Below are 18,076 nucleotides of genomic sequence, written 5' to 3'. Positions count from 1 at the left end.
CTGCTGCATTATCTCTTCCTGGAGTGGAAGCAATGGGGAGAGCACTTCTGCATGGATTCTTGGGTTTTCGCCAAAAACTGCCTTTGGACTTCATCTTGGACTAAACAGAGGACACAGACTTGGACTTTGGCTTGGAGCCGAAAAAGGCCTTGGAATAAGAAAGTGACAAGCCTTATTTCTGTGCTCAACAATATACAAAACTGCCTCCTGCTCCCAGGTGGTCTTCAGTGCTTCAGGGAGAGTAAGTTGCAAGACTTCAAATCATGCTTGGAACAGACACCAAAGACAGACATACATGTAGATTCATAACTGACATCTGCTTCATGCAGGTGGGGCATGATTTGCACCTGTAATCTTTGGGTGGGGGAGACATCCATAGCACACTGAAGCAAAACAAACATTTAGGAAGTCCATGAAAAATGAACAAAGTTCTGGAGTACAGCAACTGATCTGTGCCGAAGGGCATGCATAAAAGAAATATGCGTGCATGAGGGTTGAGTCAATTGTCGTTCTTCGTCGTTACTTTTGGAGTTAGGACTAAGCTGCCGCTGAGACCATTAGCACAACCCATTAGCGTACGGGAGTAATTGCTGAAAAAGTTACCATATACAGTTTAGCACCTGATGGAATTCATATGGTGACCCATCTGTGGTCACAAGCAGTCTTCAAAACAATAGGTTCTATGTTAGTGATAAGAGATATTTAAACTTCAAAAGGAATGCTGTATTTCCAGCTTATAGCATCTACGGTTGCATGTAGCACTCAAACTATATTCTACATGTACATATTCCAGTTATCTGCTTAACCTGAATTTGGCTTGTTCAAGATGCTAGAATGGGTAGGCACCTGCTAGGAATGCAGTGAAGAGCTGGTCAAATGTGACTAGTGTAAAAACACAAATTATATAAACTTCCCCAGACAAAAGGTTAGTTTCTAGCTATTAATACTCCACAAAAAGTGTTCTGAGTAATGCAAACAAAGTTTGTTTTCAAAACAACCTTTATTCTGTTTGAAGGCCTAATACAATGTTTGAAAGCAACTTAAACAAGACAGAGCTTTATCAAAGCTATAGCTCAAACAAAATTTCAAGGAGGCACAATTTCAATACCTTGTAAAGGCAAATTACAGCTTACCGTCCTATCCTCCCCCAAACAAGACCAATTTATTATTTTTTAAACAAAGTAGGTTTTAATGTTGTAAAAACATTTAACAAACAGTTTTTTTTAATTTGGAACATGATTTTAAAAAATAGCAGCATCCTGGGCAGCTAATGCAATCGCATGGTGACAAATGTAATGCAAGTTTATAAACCAACACATGTCAAGTTAACTTTCACTAGCAATGTGTTATTCATGATTATCTTTGTTTACAAAATTTGGCAACATTCTGAATTTTGTCACATGTGAGGCATTGTGCTTTGAGTTGCCCATTCCAAGAGTGAGCAATGTGAGCCTGAACGTGTCAGGATTGCCTTCCCAACAGAATACCATGCATAGCAAAAGCACTATGTTACAAACAGCAGACATTTTCCTCAAAAAAGGAAAACCTTTAGAATTTCCTTGCAAGCACATGGCCACTACAGCTTATTTGCACAGAAGTTTTGATTTTCCAACAGCGGGCATATTGACTTTGGTGCACAGCTTATAAATCTGGGCAAGCATATTCAGTCAGGTGATCTGATATTGAATGAGTTGCTCTAATCACACACAATTCCTGCCTCTGCCAAACCTCCTATAAAAGAAGACATCACAAGTGATATGACGTTTGTATGTTGACCAACCTAAAAAGTAGGTACCTTTAAAATGATGGTTACAGCCGTATACGCAGATGTAACTAAAGCACTAGTTTCCTAAGAAGCAGTTGAGCACATTTAGCAAAAACTGATATGCCAGCTGTCTGCCATATTGTATTCCATGTGAAAACTAAGGCTAAAACAGCGTGAAGACCAGCAGTAAGGGTACCGGCCTTATTCAGTTGCACTGCTTTCAACTGTGGGCGTTAGAGTAGTTTGTAAAAATGGCGTTGGCGTAATCTTCACCAGACTTCCATTTCTTTCATTTGGGTTGCTAGTTCTACTGGAACCTGTAATTTAAGGCTACATGCGGGCAACTTATATGACCTAGATTTTTTTTTCCTCTTGCAGATGTATAACTGGAAAACAATTGATTTTGGTCTGTGTAGTGTAGATCGCTTATATATTCTTACTTTTCCTACTGGCAGCGATGCCATTTGGCTTACAGCTAGTGCCTCTGGGAAATACACAGATGAGTAAGAAGTGTGCTCCAGCACGTGGTCATGTACAATCACGGCAAAGCTCTTACAGACATGTTTTCTAAAATATAGGTTGTGGTTTCCCACATTTTAATTAAACACTAAGTTTTACAAGTGAAAATTATAGCGGGTTAAGTTTATCTATTAATAATACACCTAATGGATGATTTTAAAAAATGTAGACATCGGTGATAGCAACCCCGACGGTCGTTTCTAACTAAAGAGGCGAGAAAATTATGACCAGCGTTCACCAGTGTGTCGCACAAGTCTAAATGTTACTCCAAAGTTTAAGTGGAACCAAAAAAGGGAAAACTCATATTCTGAACTGTCTTCGAAGCCAAAGAGATCACCTTCTCCCTTAAAGATTGTGCCAGGGCACAGTTCTCCTTGAACCAATGTACCAGCTTGTTCCAGGTATAGTTATTTCACATCATAATTTTTTTAAGCAAATACCACCCGAAGGGAACCATTTTAACAACTGCAGAAAATAACACTATGCACTTGAATGTGTCACACAACCAATACAAATTCTCAACATTTCAGTTCCCTACCAAGATCAGTGAACCTAAAAAATGGACGCAATATTTGTGAATGACAAATGTAAATTACATGGAAATGTCTTTTGGCAGTGTAGGGAAACAGGTGCCAATTATTACAACCAATTTGCACGTTGCCTTATTTAGACATGCAAATATACACTTAACCGAGCACTGTTTATAAGAATCATAGACAAATGAAATATAGATGGGTGGGACACTGAGAAGGTAGAAGGGTGTTTGGATATACTGTAATGCCATTGAAGTCGGCATTTACGTGTATATTTGAAAAATTAAGAGAATACTGGAAGTCTCTATGTATGGATTATCAACTGAGCTCTTCCTCCTTACACAAGGGCACGAGATATGAGCATTCATTTTTTTAAAGTTCATTTCCAAAAAGCAATATTAATTCCACAAACTTAATAATAAAAGAGGTGTATCATTTGGGCCACAAATGTGAACATCACTGACTGGTGCAAAGCAAACCGCATCCCCATGTAGCAGGTGTGTCTCACACACAGGTCTGTAAAGCCAACACCTATCTTGTTACCGTACATTCTTGAACAATGACTACTGTTAAGTGAACAATAGAAAAGGTTTTTTTGAAAATAGTCCCCATGAGAATTTTTTTTAAAAAGTCAGGAACAGAGAAGTATGTCCTTTCCACAGAAACAATTTTTCTGCAGTAAATAAAGGCCGCAAACTGAAGTGAAAACAGTTAATCCTGTCAGCGCCTCTTTAACGGCTTACCCGGGTGGGTATGCTGGTACCATCACAGCATTACAGATTCCTTAATGCATATGGTCAATAATGTGGAAGCGTTGACGAAAGCACTTTCTCTCAAATTCAAAGACATAATGGGAAGAATCCCAATCGAGGAACAATTTAAATTTTCGGTCTTTGCATGGTGGCATTACTTTTAAAATACTTTGGAAAATCCAACAGACAGTACGCAAAAACTGAGTTAATGTTTGAACTAAGTTTGGTTTTCTATTTCACTTAAGCATCGAAGCCCCTGTTGATTCATTGAACCCTTGCTAAGCTGATTGAACGTCGAGTTCTTAGAACAGAGCATCCACTAGTTTGTAACAAACCTCTAACCCTGTCCTTTATAACCTACATTAAGCTTTCTCCACGGGAGCTGAAAACACGATGAGTATCAATGAAGAATTAACCTGGAGTAAAGGCCAAACCCCAAACAAATCTGCCCTAAAGCTAGGATTCTCCTGGCATCGTATTTAAAGTTGCAACTACATAAGTTACTATCTACATCTGCTCAAGGCGTCGATAAGGTCACAGCTTTGCCACAGAAGAGATTGGACACTCAGTGGCCCCAGACTTCACAAAGCTTCATCACTGAAAGTGGTTCTGGCAGGAGGCTCTTTGAGAGACACTCATTAATAGTTTAAGAGATGTGAGCAATTTCTCTTGATGTACGTTGAGATCTTTTTAAAAAAAATTCATGTACACTTTATTAAAGTTTGACACGTGTATCCAGATGGGATAAGGGATAAAGCCATAGTAAAAAAAACAGTGGATGTTATGATTTTCCAAGAGTAGAAAAACTAGAATATATTCTACCAACACTCTGGGAGAAAAAAACACTGAAGTACCATTATCTAAAATACTCTCATCCCAGCATAACTGGACACCTGCAAATAAAATCCTCGGATTGGGGAACACTGCGGATTTTGAGACACTGCCTTAATATATTTTTAATGAAAGAAATATATCTTGTGAGCTTTTTAACAAAAGCTTCAGCTGTGTTAACCAGGTTGTCTACATGACTACACTGTAAAACGTTTTCGTTTCATTTTGAAGCCAATTTCGTACTGGCAAGTACATTTAGTAAAACATACAAAAGGAACATTAACAAAACTATACAAAATACACTTAGGCAACAGAAAAAAGAAGGAAGCTTATCTCATTGATACACTGAAACGAGGTACGGGTTAAAGTATAACAGGCATTGCATAGCACTGTCTAGGGATTCAGCCGTTAGCAAAACAAAGAAAATAGACACGGTATGGTGTTGATAAGTTCCATCTATTTGATAGCTAGTCACCCAGTACTATGTACATATTTTATATACTGTATGCCATTCCTGTTTTCTTCAGTTTTAAATAGGCTCTAAAAACAGGCTTTTGTCTTGAAGTCTAAATAAAACACTTCGTGGCACTTTTGCTACCAAAGCAATTTTTTTCCAGACACCTGTAGCCTTGCAGTTCCTTTAAAGTGTCCCTTACAAACGAAAAGTGCCATTCTGCTACATATGTTTAATGGACAATGAACCAATCCACGATGCTGCTGTGTATCTGGAACAAACACGGATCCGGAGGAGGTGTACACAGGAAACAGCCTCTGACGGAGCTCACAGAAACAAGTCGTATCTTGGGCCTGTAAAGCTTCCAAAAGTGAGTAAACAAGCACCATTGTGAAAGGCCTCCGAAGTCTCCGCAAGGAAATAAAGTTTAGCATCTTCTTCTGTCGCTGTGCTTCTCCTCATTTTGTTTCCAGAAAACAAGCACGCTCGAGCAGACACTCACATTCACAGCTTCAACTGTTCCATCTCCCAATGCCAAGATGAAATCTCCAATCCCATCTGCTTTGATACTGCCGCTCCGAACCCGGAGTCGTGCTCAATGGGAGGGCGCGCTTCTTCCTCGTGAGGCCCCCAATGTTTGAATTAGTACTCAGCACAGCGCTTCAAGTCTTTCATCGCCTCTGCTGTGCGTATACTGGGTAGGCTAGTGTGACGTTTAACGAGTCATTATGCTGTAAGAGCGACGTGTGCTGGTAGTGTAACACCAGTTCTTTGAGCGAGCCATACAAATTGTAAGGCTCTGCAAATCCATAGCCACTGGGAGTCTTGTTTATCACACAGTGCTTGACTTCGCCCTCCGCGCTAAAGGGAAAGAAAAAGAAGAAAAACTCCAGGTTATTGTGAGGAAATTCAACGAAAAATCTGAGCAGCTGCAACATAAACGCTACTTAAGAAAGTTACTAATATACAGAATGTCGTAGAACATTAGGAAATGGACCGGCAGCTCATCGCGCTCCAGAGAACTAACCAGCGAAGTGAAAGAGCAGGACTCCTGGCCATCCCCACCCTCGCATCCGCAGCACAGGCTAAGCACATGAAGGTTGTGGTTTGGAAGTACAAATACTGAAGAAAGCTGCCCTCTCCGCTGGTGGCCTGGGAGTCTGGCTATTGTGTATTAGACAAGACTGTGAGGACATTTAAAACTACAATAATAGCATGACAATGAGATTGCCAGATCAGAAGAGGTCTCGAATTTTAGGTTGTAGCTATCTACAACGTGAGCACCAAATATTCCATTTAATATATACATAATCAAAGCATATCAGGTCTACATGGAACACATGAAATGGACAAGTGGTTCTTAACCATTTGTCTTCTAAGGACTCCCCCGATCAATATTGGAATCCAGGGACCCAGGCTTAGTCAATTTTTATGATTCGACCCGTAAAATACATACACATATAGAAACAAGGATTCATCAAGCAAACGAGGAAATATTTTTTTTAAATTCACAAACTAATATAAAAATAACCTCAACATGATAACGGCAAGGTTTGAGCTTTTCTAAACTCAACTGAGGACAACGATCATTTATACTATACTCTGTTTGACTGCTCCCACAAATCATTCTCAGGGGGCCACCTCAATTTTTAGCACCTAATTTCAAATTCTTTAACATTTACAGAAAGTATTACGTTTCAGTTTTTCTTTTTTATTTACACTCCATTAATCTGTTTTTATATAATTTTCAAAGTAGGTCCCCAAGTAGGTGTCGCCAACCCCAGACCACAGATTAAGGAACCCTCCGAGACTATAAACCCTTTGCTAAAGAATGCTCTTTGCCATCGATTTATGCACAACACTGTTACACCTCAAGGAATGGGGACTATGGGATTATTATTTTTATTATAGAAATCTTGTATAGAGTACAGCTACCCAAATAGGGTCTCCTGGCACTTAGGCAGGAGGTAGGGCAGGCTGCACAAACCGAATTAGAACGTCCAGGTCTTCAGGTTCCTGCAAAAGATGGACAGTGGATCACAGCTTCTCAAAGACTAAGGTGTTCCGCAGTTTTGGGCCCAAGGAATGAGAAAGAACAGCCTCCCATGCAAGCCAATTTGACTCAGGGAACCATATACCAGGATCAGCTGCTTGAGTGCAGAGAGTGAGTGGGCTGTTAAGGTGCTACTAGATCTTGTAGAAACCGCAAACCCCTGCCTGACCTAACCTTTGTGCATATAGCATGATGCTTTAAACTGTATTAGTTTTTCCACAGCGAGCCAATAAAGCTTGTGAAGAAGATGTGACAGAGAAGTACGTTTTGGGAGTCGAAATAGAAGCCTGGTGGCAGAGTTATGGACTACTCATAGGTGTCTAATAGACGCCGTGTATGCCCCTAAATAAAGGAAGTTTCCGTAGTCCCATCTTGATAATATCAGAGCCTGAATAACAGTCTTTTGGGCTGAAAAAGGGATCATCCCAAAAAAAAAAAACAGGTGGAAGCTACCTTAGCACGAGTGACAGGTTAGCCCCAGTTCTTTACATTGCAATCCAATTTAATAACAGTACCTAGGGTCTCAGGTCTGTGCTGTGGACCACAGAGCAGGGGAGTCTTGCCTAAGACCATTACCTCTGTCTTATAGCCATTAAATTTAAGCAAGTTGATGTTTATTTAGGTAGAAACCAGACTCAAGTAGGAGTGCAGAGCCTTAGTTGTGGCCCTCAGCAGATGACAAAGAGAAGATGATTTGAGTGTCGTCTGCCTATGAAAAGGGTGATGCCGCAGCTTTACATAACGTCTGCCAGCGGACGGACAGGTATTAAACATCGGACTTAGGGCTGATCCCTGGGGGACTCCAGAAGTAAGGGCATGAGGCTTAGACACAGTGCTGGCTGGAAACACTCCAGAAGAGTGGTATGTGGCGCAGTATCCAAGGCCGTGCTAAGGTCAAGTAAAATCAACACAGCGGTTCCACCCTCATCCAGAAGCTGCCTCAGATGTTCAGTGACTCTCAGGAGGGTGGATTCGGAACTGTGGCCTGCTCTAAAACCTGATTGAGGGGAGTGCAGGAAGTTTTGAGATTCCACAAAGGTGGTCAAACTGCATGTTCACACCCCTCCAGGAGTTTGGAAAGGATGGGAAGCATCAAGATTGACCTAAAATTAGATCAGATAAAGAGGTCCAAGTTACGCTTTTTTAAGGGGGGCCGGACCAGGGCTTGTTTCCATGCCTGGAAAATCTGACCCTCTTGTAAGGATGAGTTGAGGTGCCTTGCTAGAAGTTGTCTGAGGCCTAAGTCCAGCAGGTTAAGCTTGGTCAGAGGATCTTGTGGAGAGCTGGATTTGATAGACTGCAGCAGCAAGGTCAGAAAATGATGGTTATCCAAATTAGGTCAATAAATTCATTTTCTGAATGGTTTGTGTGGTGTCTGAGATGTTTATTTCACCATTTGGAGGTTGCACCCATGAGCTAGTGTTGGAGATGCTACCATCAAACTGAGATTTGCCCATGCAAGCAGTTACAAGAGTGTGCTGGATGTCTGTCACCTTTTTAACAAAAAAGGTGTGTCAACTCCTCACATTGTGACAGAGACAAGGGTGACAGAGAAACCTTTGTAGGGTCTGAGCGTTCCTTAACTACTTTAAAGTGTGTTTTGGAACAGTTTTGGGCAGCAGAGACTTTATCTGAGTAGAACGTAGCCTGTGTAGGTCTACAAAAGGCATTGTATTTTTTTTAATGCTGTTTTGAATTTCATAGGATTTCCTCCAGGACCTTTCCAGGCCCTTGTATCGCTTTTTCTTCACCGGTGGAGCCTCATTAAACCACAGTGGGACATATTAGGTCTGGCATTTCGTAACTGAGCATTAAGAGAAGGAACAGCTAATCTGGACCAGTTTTTAGGCCTGATTTGAGGTTTGGCTGCCACTGTGGAGGGGATTGAATAAATCAAAATAGAATGGCATTGCCAAGTGGTCCAATCAGAGGAGTGGCAGGGGATTGTCTGTAGTAAGATCTTGCACGTTGGAAAAAAAATAGGGTCTAAGAGGTGGCTTCCTTGTGGGTGGGTGCTGAGTTAATTGGATCCAAATTCAAAGCGCTAAGATCCTCTACAACACCCCTGCAACAGCTGCACGTGGGATCCTCCAAGTGTATATTTAGAACCCCAAGCAGTATAAAGTTAGTGCATTTGAGAACATAGGAAGAGAGCAAATCAGGAACCAGGGAACACCAGTCCTCGGCATATCACCGAGAATGATAAATTCAGGCACCGAATACAGTGAAATTGTGAGTGAGACAAAGCGAGAAGAACAAAGCTTCACAGGCAGGGACAGATAGCCCCTGCACTTTTTGTACTTATCCTTAAAAACAATCGCAATCCCGCCTCCTAATTTATCCTAGTGATCCTTTCTAGTGATTAAGTAGTTTTGTGGTAATGCAGGGATGACATCAGAAAGAGAGGTCTCATGAAGCCATGTTTCAGTCAGAAACAGGACATGAGGGGAATTAACCAGGAAAAAATTGTATAAGTGCTGTTGATGCCTTAGGAGGAAGCAACAATTAATGCTTAAGAAGCAAACTTTCCTTCCTGACGTGCTACAGGAAAAGGTAACTTCACTGTTCATTGATCTCGGAACATGAGTAAAATTTTCAATGGTGAAATTGTAGAGGTTATGTTCGCAAAGTGAAAAATTAAAAAAAAGTACAACTTCGTAGACTCCTCTGAGGGTCTAAGGAGGCCTGGCAGGCTTCTGGACAGGCATATCAAAGTGCACTAAGTCAGTAAGTAGAAAATATCAATCTATCTGGCTGAAAAGATACAGGGCTCCTGGGCCCTGGACCTGTTTGGGTGCAGACGGGCTTGCTTTAGGAGCACCTTTGGTGTGCTGGACCGCTTGTTAATCAGTTCCCTCTACTTCACCTGGCAAATAAATCTTACATTACAGAACCAGACATCCTTGCTCAACTCTACGTTAAGAAGGCCAAGCTTTGCAGATCCTTCTCTGGTAATGCTCCCAGAACATCTCTTCACATTAAATGTGCCCTTTCTTTCAGAGTTTTAAATCCATTCTTATAAACCTGCTCCTTGCCAAACATCTGCGCCCGACTGTTTAATTTAATTGCTCATGGGCACCTTTCTCAACGCAACTCTGTGCTCTAATTCCTCTTGGGGCCTAGCCTACGAAGACACTCCCCTCACTTTCTCAGTCTACTCCTCAATCTAGAATTAGCAATTTATCTTCCAATTGTATTACTTGCCCGAGATTCAATCGCTTTCTTCATAAACCTTACTGTAAGCTCACCTAGACTTGACCATTCTCCTACTTAGCCTCGACAATATATCTCTATAATGATAATATCAACAGGTGCCCAACCTTTGCATTCTTAACTCAATGTTCAATTCTAACCTGCCTGTCCTCCAACTACTTGAGACCAAAGTTTAATTTTTGGACGCTGAGTTGCCATCAGACCGCTAAGTTTTCTCTTATGTTGTAATGCATAATTCTTTAATACCACTCTTCCTCATTGTCAAATGGTAGTGTCACTATTCTTCATGCCTGGTTTTAATGATATGCTGTTAAATGTTCAACCCTGATTTCAGGTGGTCTGGTAAGGATTTCTAATGATACAAAACACTGTACCTCGACTGGGTGGAGTCAGCACTACATAAGACAACATATAATTAAGGTCATACGCTGACCTACAGTCAAGGCTAGTGTATGGCACTAGGGAGTGTTTTATCATTGTTAACCATAGACTAGGAGAAACCTATGATGGGAAACCTCACCCATCTTAATTTCAGAGGAGCTTTAACCGAATTCTACTGTTCATACTCTAAACTGCAGCTTCTAGTGCACAATTTTCCTTTAGGCCTATCTTATTCACTCCATACCATGTGACAGATTCAAAGTTACTGCCCTGCAGAGACATTATGCCTTCTTTCCTTTCCATTAAGTTCCAGAACGCTTTTCAAATTGTCTAATCCACACCCACTTTTAAACAATGCGTTCCTAGGTCCAAAGCGTCTGAAAAACAGGCGCGGAGTCCCAGGGTTCACAACATTATCTTAAAGATTGTAGGTTTCCTGATTATGTTTCCATTTACAAGGCCTTCCTTCCTCCCTGCTTCATATAAAAAAATTTTTTTTAAAAAAACTGCATAACGCTAGGTTTTGAAAATTCCGTTAAGCTGCGCACAACTGAAGAATAACTTACACAACCGAACAGGCGTAGCATCCCTGTTTGCTGCTCTCCCGCACCAGGAATGTCCCATCTCGCTTCCCTCGCAGCAGACTGTCCGCTTGAACTCGGTTGATATTCCCCACATTCCAAGTGCGCTCATCCTGATGTGGCAAGTCTTCATCATCTTCGACTACTGAATATTGACTAAAGAAATAAAGACATTTTTAGATGACTTGAAATGTATACTAGTAATGCAGATGACTTAAAATTTTATTTGTTATGTTGTTTAGTTCTATAAAGTGCCGTATGCCACCTTTTAGCAACTTTACAGCCCTGAAAGCTTCAATACACAAAACTAAAACAATATGCAAGCCACCGAGAATAAACTCAGCACTTCATGCAAGTTTGTTACCCTATTGCATTCCTTACTCCTGTGGTGGGTAACTGCCTACTATTTAGGGCTCCTCTTTTGGCCTTTGAAGAAACTGATAAGCAACACTCCCTTGTACTACTACAAACGGACAAGCATAGGCATCTTTTAGATTGCATCACTTTTGTGATGACCATTTTTTCACAACTTTTTGCATGATGCACACTAGTTTTCATGTGAGCGATACATATTTGCAATAATCCTATGATAAGTAATTTATATGTATATCAAGCACACTAACTCAACTCTTTATGTCACGGCTCATGAAAAATGAAGTTATTAGATGTGTGGACTATAAAGGATCAATGCGTTTTTATTGAATTACACAAACATGTTTAGGCTCAAAGTATGCTCCCTGGTCTCTGAGGTACCTGGGTATCCCCACATAAACAACGCTTGCTAAGGTAAGTTTGACACACACCTACCCTTTACATTACCACCAGTGGCAGCAAACAAAAGCTGGACACTCATCTTTCCTCTGAACTTCTCGGCTGATATTTATGGCTGTTTTAAGACACCTCAAAATTGAGGAGTAGAAGGGTATGGACAATTCAGGGACTGGACCTGACGTCCATGAGACCAGGATTGTCATTCTAACAAATCACACTCACTTGCTATAAAATCTAGGACAGGAAATCGGGAACATCCTCCCTTTGACCCACTGCTAGGCAGGGGTGAACAAACTACTGTAAGAAAGACTGCACACACTTACTCTTCTGTGACTTCATTGCCCAGCCACTCATTCAACAGCTTCTGGCGAACACCCTTCTGAGTTAGCCACCTAAAAGTGGAAAAACAAACACGTGAGGAAGTGAAGAGGCATGGTAAATACAGTTAACGGTACGGCCACATTTCCAGGCCAACCAAGTGGGAATGTGAAAAAACCCTTACATCAAGTAGTGATCTCTGAGCTTTCTCAGCTGGATGAGGTCAGGCTTAATGCTGTTCATGCGCTTGTCAATCTCGCGATAATCAGCTGCTTGCTTCTTGAGGTCATCTTCGAGCCTTCGTTTGCTATCCACTATTTCACTAATTCGTGACTTCAGCTTTTCGTAGTTGTGCATGATCCTAAAAAAGGGATTAATTTTATTATATCATAAGCTTCTAAGAACTGCAATTACATTTTCACAAGCATGCTAAGTTAGAGTCCCTTGTATAAAAAACATTATTTTGTTTGATTGGTGTTGCAGCACCTACACACCCTGTTTACATGCGCAAACTTCGTCTTAAGTGTGTTTTGAATGGAAAGACACCCCTGAATTTACTTTCTTCTGACTTGGCGATGTAAGTTGGGTCGCAATGCGTCTTGTGTCTCTGCAGACCCAAAATAACCTGGCACAAAGTTTCCTTTGGCCTGCTTCTTTTAGAAGGTAGTTTTCTGTATACCTATTCATGGAATTCTGTGCTACCACAAACACACCATCACTGGTCAACTCAAGATACTGAAAATGCTAACTCTAGCTGTTTAGATGACCAACTGTGCTTAGAATCTGAGGTGGTCGGAAAGCCACAAAACCTGCCAGCACACGATCTCGACTTGCAGGTAAGCAGATTACATTTTTACAGGTGGGAGGAAATGGACGGAGGAGGACATATGGGATTCGTACAATGCAGAATGGACAAAACAGAACACATTGAATATACCAAAATTCAATGACAAGTTAAGATCGTGGTGCATATCAATTAATAAATCTGCAGATCCAGTGAAATTAAAGTATTAAAATTCTACATTTTATACGCAATCAAACATCTCACAATAAACGTATAACTAGGTGTTCATTCCACGCTGTTTTGCAATTCAAACCTGCAACGTTTTTAACCGGCATTCTGCAACAATGTGTATACATTTCTGTTACACCCTTGAAATGGTTACCTTTGTATTTCTTTTTCGTTGCCTTCACGTTTAAACTTCTCTATATATTCCTTGCTATATTTTTCCTGCGTTTGGCACTGTTCTTCAAATATTTTAATTGTTTCATTAAATGCTTCAATGGCAGTTCTTTTCATTTGAATTTCCTGCAAAGAAAAGTAAGTATTTTACCATGTGCATTTAAATAACGAAGAGACATGAAAACAAAAATCATCTTAACGAACATTTAGGACTTCAAAAGAACGTACTATTAATAGCAACATGATTAAAGGTTAGTGTAAGTACATCATACATTCAGAGAATCCCAGAACAACCATGATTCTTACAAACACATACTTCTTAATTTGGAAAGTACAGGCATGGAAGTTACAAAGGCTTCCTCACTGATCAAGAAAAGCATGAAGTCCTGCCTTAATTGCTCGTATTAAGGAACATACAGGATTTAACAAGTTTATATCAAAGAATTCCAAGTTCAATGCAGGGACAATGAGGCTCTAGTTGTCAACGTTGGCTTGAACCTCAGAAATCTCCCTGTATTAACAACTATTAATCCACAATGTTATACTGACTCTGCCCTCACAAAAAGTGCAACACAAACTGATCCCATGGAACAGCATAAGAGGAGACATGGGGGTGTCATGCAAAAGTGATTAATGCTATTACTATCCACACCCCCAGGGAGAGAGGGCTGTGTGTGTATATTATAAATATCCAAGTCAACACCCTTTCAGGCTTAAGAGTGCTACATAAATTATGCAAAAAGGGAAGCAAGGAACTCTGGGTAGTTCCCGGATTTAGCTGGAGAGCAGCTCCTTTACATGGAACGCCCTTAGACACCACCAACACTCTGAACCTACTCACCTCCAATGTCTGTCTCTCTAGCAGTTTCTAAGCGTATGATTAACATGTACAGTGACATCCATGCCGAGCTATAGAGTGACAAAGCCTTTGGCCTTTTTTACAGCAAAGTTTTTAAGCACAGGATTAGACACTGCCATTAAAGCTGAGCTGAAAAATTACAAAAGCTTTTTATCACTCAACCTGTAATGAATAAAAGCAACCCCTGACATTCTTCACTCTATCTGAAGCACATCAGAGGCATAGCTTTGTCCAGGGAGCACCATGTATAAGTCAACATAATATGCTCTCAGGCTTAGAGTGCTGCATAAATTATGCAACAAATGCAGGGAACTCCTGTGAGTTCCAAAATGTATATGAAGAGCAGCTCCTTTATATGGTGCACTCTTCAACATCACCAACACTCAGAATCTGATCACTTCAAATTTCTGTTTCTCTAGAACAGTTTTTGAAGCACAGGGACACAGTGCCATCCATCCTGGCTGATGAGCTATTATGAGGGTGAAACTGTTCTTAGGGTGGTGACCATATGAAAGGTTAGAGCTGAAAGGCGTCAGGTGATGCAGCCACTAAATTTTGTAGTAAAATACCTTTCCACAGGAATGGTGAGCAAGGATGTTTGGTTATAATTATGGGCACCTCGAGCCACTGTGGTTCAGAAATTTGCAGATCAGAGGTAGATATATACACAGGACACTATTGGTAGTGTTCTGCACCCATGCGCCACCTTTAAACCTAAGTACTAGAACACAGATCCTGTACCCTTGAAATTGTACCAAAAATAGAGATAAAGGTTCACCTGAGAAGTTCTTGTATAGTCTTCATACAGTCTGTCATATTCTCGAGACTTTTCTTGGAACTGAAGATTATATTCATGCAGTTTCTTTCCAACTGCTTCAATACTGTCTTCTTTCACCACCTGGTCCTGGAAACCCCAAAGCAAAAATCTAATTAGAGAAGTAAGCTTTCTTAAGAAGAACGTTTTCAAGCACACCTATTAACTGAACATTTTGAGGCATATAACAAGGGACATCTAATAAATACGCTGACAGAATCTAATGAGCTTTTATATAGAAAAATCAAGACATTTTTAAGCACTTTAAATAACAACAATCACTATTCCAGTATACCAGTTCGCCATTGACGACGTTGGATAGATGGAAGGCTGCGATGGCCTTGCCAGGACTAAAACTTGCTATCTACAGATCACTAGAGATGTCAATGGCGAGAGATTACTTCAATTAGCCAACTTTCTGGCTTTTGGGCTAATTTATAGCTTACAATTTACTTTGAATATAAACCAGTATAGAGAGTGCCATTTACCCATTAAGAGCATGCTCCAAGAGCATGGTACACTGCCCTATTTAAATAAATGCAACTGGAGTGGAAAAAAATAGACTGTACCTGTTGGAGTTTGGACACAGGATAAAGCAACTTTACATCAAGCTTTGGGTTGTACTGAGCAAGAGATTCGTTTCGGTAGTGGATTATAAGTTCGACAACAGAGTTGAAGGTTAACGGATCAGAAAAGCCATATTTTCCATCTCGATGAAATATTTTGATTAATTTGTTATTTCCTCCTTTTCTGTAAAGCAATCCACACAGAATATAAGCAGCAGTTTTTTTCACCTTTCTTTGAAAAATAAAATGCATCTTCAAGAGTGTAAGACAGTACAGTACCTGAGGGTGAGGGTGTAGTCCCCGTGCATTTTCGTTGAAGCATCTCGTACCAGAAATGTACCATCAGTTGTATCACGCAGCTTTTCATTTACCTCTTCCCTGCAAAATAATGCACATTGTTTCATTAGACAGGAATAAACTAAAATAATTCCAACAACAGCTACTATCTCGATTAAAAAAATAAAAAGCAATACCAGCCAATTCTACTATTGGTCATCTTCTATTTGTATGATACAGCGCAAACATTTGTTCTGGAATGGGCACAGTGTTCCTCCAGGAATGACCTGACATTATTACCACTTTGTGACTTACTTTTTAAGAAACAAGTCAGCGCCTAACGGCTTCCATGGGTTGGGGTTGGTCAGATATAATACTGCACATGGAGCCAGTAGCAATGAATGCAATTTCTGAGTGTGGTCTGCACCGACAAGCATCTGCCACCACGTGACTCTAAAATGGAGAACCAACGAGGCCTCCCTGTTAAGCGACAGCATCGTACGGGATTATACGGCTGAAGCGATATGACATTTTCTCTCACTTTTGCCAAAAGCCAAAGCTAAAGGATTAAAAGTGTCCACAATCTATTTATCCAATCCAGCAACACTAATGCCACTCCAAAAAGGAAAATACATTCTTCAGAGTCCTACTCCCATAAAGTCTTGCGCCACAACAGGAAAAGCACAAAAGGCTCAACTGAAACTCATTGCCAGTAACATGCCTATAAACCTTATGTAGGTAGGGCAGTGCAAATAGCCTTTAGGTTAGATCTGCACCTTCAAGCACAGATGAGTGCTTAGCCCTGCTAGGTGTGTTCTTATATGTTCTACTCTGCTCGAATCCTCGGCACACCCGACTCAGTACCAATATCAGAAACAGAGAAGGCATAAATGTGGTGAAAAAAATGTTTTATTGTCCCCCAATATGTAAGTTTTTTTAATTACTATGAACTTTTGGGGCCTTCTGATCAGCTAAATAGTCTGTGGATATGGAAACGTTGCTTTGTCTGTGAAACTGCAATGTCCAGTAATTTGTAACACCTCCTATTAATTTATTCTGCTGTGCCCTTCACCCAGAGCATTGAAAGGCATGCAAACACAAAATGAAATAGACTTGTTTAAGTATGTGCATATGAAAAGAATTTTAAATGTACTGTCTCGAGTATGAGAGTGTGAAATTGCATATTTGTTAAGATAAATCTCAAGGCTACCGCACAGAATTATGCAAAGTGACTATCTGCACAAAACGAGGTTTTCATTTGAAGGTGACTTCATATAAATGTCATGCAACATACCCGCTGGAGTGCGGTTGGAGCAAAAATCCCTTAGCAAAATGTTTTCTTTGTGAACCAGTTTCTCACAGGTAAAAATACCTCAAACTCCCAAATAACGCAAAATTGGCAAATTGCTCAGATGGAACTTATATTTCAAGCAGGCATCATATAAAGGCACTTCCAAGCTCTATAGTCTATTTATCAATACTGCCATCAATACAGTTCTATCTCCTTGAAGCAGAGTACTGTTGCTGTTGGAGACTGCCTCAGACTAAAACCTTAAAACAGACTAAGACTAAGCCACGAACTTGGAATTGTTTGGCTGCAGCACACTTAAACTGTGAGACTTGCTGCCAAGATTTAAACAAAAAAAAAACAACTTCAAGGTAATCCACACTGTAGCAACCTCCTTCCACGCTCCTAATGAACTGTATAAAATGCTTTCTGAATTTTTTTTTAAAAAAAAAAATGACATCGACGTTTTCTTCCAGTGTGCAATTGGAGGAGAGGCAAAAGCCTGCAAGTTAACGTACACTTACCGTGAGATATCTCCCCAGTACCATTCAGCATCTTGCAAACTCATGGTGTGGTTCATACCGCTATTGGGTAGGGCAGTGGGCTTTGGTGGCTTTGGAGGCAAGGCTGCAAAGAAAGGGAAAACTCAATGTATGTGTCTGGTGCAAACAGAACTGTTGCATAACATGTTTATTTCGTGGTGCCAAAGCAGATGGTACGTCTCACTATGGAATACACATGCGTTCACTCTCTAAAATAAGGGTTCAAGTAACTCCACGTCAGTTGTATTTGACAAGGTCTTCAATACTGCAAGTTTGGTCTCAAACAGGGCAGGGTTAGGGCAACAGAGATGGATTCAAAAATTTCAGTTTGTCAAATAAAAGGTTTTGACAAATATACCATCGTTTAACATGCTGGT

General features: G+C 40.5%; 1 protein-coding gene across 4 annotated transcripts in view; it reads right to left on the bottom strand.

Moving 5' to 3' along the window:
• Positions 1–981: 981 nt before the first annotated feature.
• The window catches only part of PIK3R1 (phosphoinositide-3-kinase regulatory subunit 1), a 94,097-nt gene continuing 77,002 nt past the window's right edge, over positions 982–18,076 (bottom strand). For all 4 annotated transcript variants that reach the window (XM_069223044.1, XM_069223034.1, XM_069223061.1 and 1 more), the window contains 9 exons: positions 17,682–17,784; positions 15,873–15,971; positions 15,597–15,777; positions 14,992–15,117; positions 13,338–13,480; positions 12,356–12,532; positions 12,177–12,245; positions 11,068–11,238; positions 982–5,715 (listed from right to left, as the gene is read on the bottom strand). In XM_069223044.1, coding sequence (XP_069079145.1) covers positions 5,526–5,715; positions 11,068–11,238; positions 12,177–12,245; positions 12,356–12,532; positions 13,338–13,480; positions 14,992–15,117; positions 15,597–15,777; positions 15,873–15,971; positions 17,682–17,784 — 1,259 coding nt within the window. In that variant the 3' untranslated portion in view covers positions 982–5,525. The remainder of the gene's footprint in view (positions 5,716–11,067; positions 11,239–12,176; positions 12,246–12,355; positions 12,533–13,337; positions 13,481–14,991; positions 15,118–15,596; positions 15,778–15,872; positions 15,972–17,681; positions 17,785–18,076) is intronic.

This window comes from Pleurodeles waltl, chromosome 1_1 (genome assembly GCF_031143425.1).
Source record: "Pleurodeles waltl isolate 20211129_DDA chromosome 1_1, aPleWal1.hap1.20221129, whole genome shotgun sequence".
NCBI lineage: Eukaryota > Metazoa > Chordata > Amphibia > Caudata > Salamandridae > Pleurodeles > Pleurodeles waltl.
The sequence above is the reverse complement of the archived record's forward strand: the minus strand, read 5'-3'. Positions and strand labels throughout refer to the sequence as shown.